This window comes from Rhamphochromis sp. 'chilingali', assembly GCF_963969265.1.
Source record: "Rhamphochromis sp. 'chilingali' genome assembly, chromosome: 1".
NCBI lineage: Eukaryota > Metazoa > Chordata > Actinopteri > Cichliformes > Cichlidae > Rhamphochromis > Rhamphochromis sp. 'chilingali'.
This window is the reverse complement of record NC_137929.1, coordinates 5,350,001-5,352,780: the sequence shown is the minus strand read 5'-3', so window position 1 is coordinate 5,352,780 and position 2,780 is coordinate 5,350,001. Positions and strand designations below refer to the sequence as shown.

Here is a 2,780-nt window from a genome sequence, read left to right as displayed (position 1 = left end):
CTGTGAACACTCGTGTTTCTTCTCTGGGCTCATCTGGACAAAAACACCTTTCTGTGTTTGGCTGCAGCCTCATTCTGACTGACAGGAAGTGTGTTATCCATGAGCTGCACTTCTGTGAGGAAGTTTCCTGCTGTGTTTCCTGTCTGTGGACAAACACGAGTGTTCCAGCTGAGGACTTGGTTCCTTCCACCTGTCCATACAGGACATCACGCTGTCTGCAGCTCTGTAAATGCAGCTCCAGGTCCTTCCACGTGCTGCTCTGTATTTGTGCAGTTTGTAGTGTGTCCTGGGAAACGTAGCACACATGGTGTTCTTCTGCTGTTTCCTCCTTTCACTGAGTGTGAAACACTGACGCTGTGCTGTTGTTCACAGAGGGGAGCTGATTCTAGCTGCAGCTGGACTCTGTCATCTAACTGAATGTGTTGGTGCTGATCACGGGGCTCTGAGGGGGGAGCAGCAGGAGGACTCTGGATGCTGACGTCAGTGTATCTGTGGAAGCTCCCACAGCGTGTCTGTCATTCAATATTGTGCTGTATATTGTATCTATGCAAAGATGAACAGACTGTGTGTTCACTGGTCTCTGTGCTGCAGCTCTGATGTCATCATCACTCCCTCCTCCACCCTCAGCAGTCCCAGCATGCTGCTGTGGTGCACCCCACCCTCACTCTACACCTGAGCCACAGACCACACCCTCCACCTCAATATACACCACAGTTTTCTCTGCTGTGGAAATGAGATCAGGAGGAAATCATCATTATTATTATTTAATAAACGCTCACATTAATGTGGGCTTATTTGTTTCATATTAGAAACATTAGTTGAGTGTTTTTAGTATAAAATGGTCAAAGTCCCTCTTTTTGCTCCTCCCCTCACCTGTGGATGGACGGTGCTGTTACCGTGGTGACAGCTTGGATGTGTTTCAGTCCTGCCTGGTTATCACTGCAGGAATCTTTCACATTTATTACAGGTAATAACTCTGATTTTTCTGTGTATTATGAACCAAATGTATCCTGATACACACAGAGATGGATGAGCAGAGGTTGTTTTTGCAGTTTATGTAGTTACTATGGACTTAATGCACACATATTATTAAAATTAGGGCTATAACAGTTGTATTGATGTATAGCAACTTGAAATGCTCCCACAAATGGCTCCACAGCATGTAAAAATATAACAAAAGCTCTGGCGGACTTGGTTCTGTGGTCAGTCTTAAAGGGTGAAGTTAAACTCTGTAATCTTCACTGTGTCACAGAGTTCAGTGAGTCCCGTTATTCACAGTATCAATCAGATCATCAGAGAACAGCTGATCAGCAATCAGTGGTGCCAACAGCGCCTCCTGTGGTGAGAGGATGCAATAATGCAATGTAGCATTTTTCCACTCAACACTTGCAGTCATGGAAACTGTCTGTTGGATCTGTGTGACGTTGCTTTCTTGGTTAGAGTTCCTCACAAATGTCCAGATGATTCTTCTAATGAGGCGTCGACCATGTTTGCAGCTCTTTGGAAGAAAACGTCGCCCTTTGCCATCCTTACTTTTCTTTGACTTCTTCAAATGCAGCTGAACTCCAGCTGGTATTTTCTTGGACTTTGCAGCTGTTTCTGGTCATCAGTTCATTCCTGCAAACCTCTGAAGCTGAACAACAATGATGCTGCATTGCTGGCTGATCCCAAAAGGTTGATTCTGTTCATCTGGACGTTTTCAGAAACGTTTGCTCACTGATCAGGTGACTTCTTCAGTCTCAGCTGACTGCAGCTTTACAAGCTTACAAACAGCACATTTGCACAATGACTGAAAGCAGCAGCACCTGATATATATGATACTAATATAATACATATACATATATAATCCATACTAATGATGAAGGAACTGAGCTCACAGTCCATTGTTCATTCAGTGAACTACTCAGTTTATTTTGGGCCTCAGAAATGCTCACTCTGTTTGTACATCACTGTCAGCAATAGACTCATTCTGCTGTGTGGACAGGAACACATGTGACATCACTTCCTGTTTGTTTGTGACTGAAGAAGTTTACAAGGAATCATTTAGAAGAGTTTCAAACATCAACTGATTGAATCCATGAATCTGAAAACGTGTTTGTGAGTGAAAGAGACAGACATGTACAGACTGAACTATCTGTTCAACAGTCAGAGTGTTTCTGTAACAGGAGACACTCTTTACACTCCACTCAGCACAGGGACACTGAGGAACCAGACCAGACCATAAACCCAGGATAAAGAGTTTGAGTGAATGTGGTGTTGAAGGTGTGGAGGTGGATCAGAGTGTCAGAGGAGACTCTGTAGAAGGACAGAGTGCCAGCAGGACAGTCCACATACACTGCTGCTCTGTTAGAGACGGAGGAGGAGGAGGAGGAGATGGATGTTAGTCTGTTATTGTGCCTGACAGAACGAGGACCATCATCAGAGCAGCTCAGACTCCAGGACTGATCATTGTTTCCAAACACACAGTCTCTGCCTCCTTTCCTTCTGATGCTTCTGTAACTCACTGATATATAAACTCTTCCTCTCCACTCGACCTCCCAGTAACAGCGACCAGTCAGACCATTTCTACACAGCAGCTGACAAACATCAAATCTGTCTGGATGATCAGGATATGACTGAACCTCCTCCACACGTGTCACCTTCCTGTTGTTGTCAGACAGTTGGAGCTTTGTGTTCACTGTGTTTGTGTCGATTGTGAGTTGACAGGAATCTGATGGAGAGAACAAACACAATCCAGCTGCAGTTATTGATCCATCATCTGTTCATTGATTGACACTTTG

The 2,780-nt window shown here is 44.5% G+C and overlaps 1 protein-coding gene across 1 annotated transcript in view; it reads right to left on the bottom strand.

The window, feature by feature from the left end:
- Positions 1-1,060: 1,060 nt before the first annotated feature.
- Positions 1,061-2,780, bottom strand: part of LOC308399193 (protein NLRC3-like) — a 20,995-nt gene continuing 19,275 nt past the window's right edge. Inside the window, exon 10 of the mRNA XM_080886280.1 lies at positions 1,061-2,710. Within this exon, the coding sequence (XP_080742406.1) occupies positions 2,187-2,710 (524 nt within the window). The 3' untranslated portion in view covers positions 1,061-2,186. The remainder of the gene's footprint in view (positions 2,711-2,780) is intronic.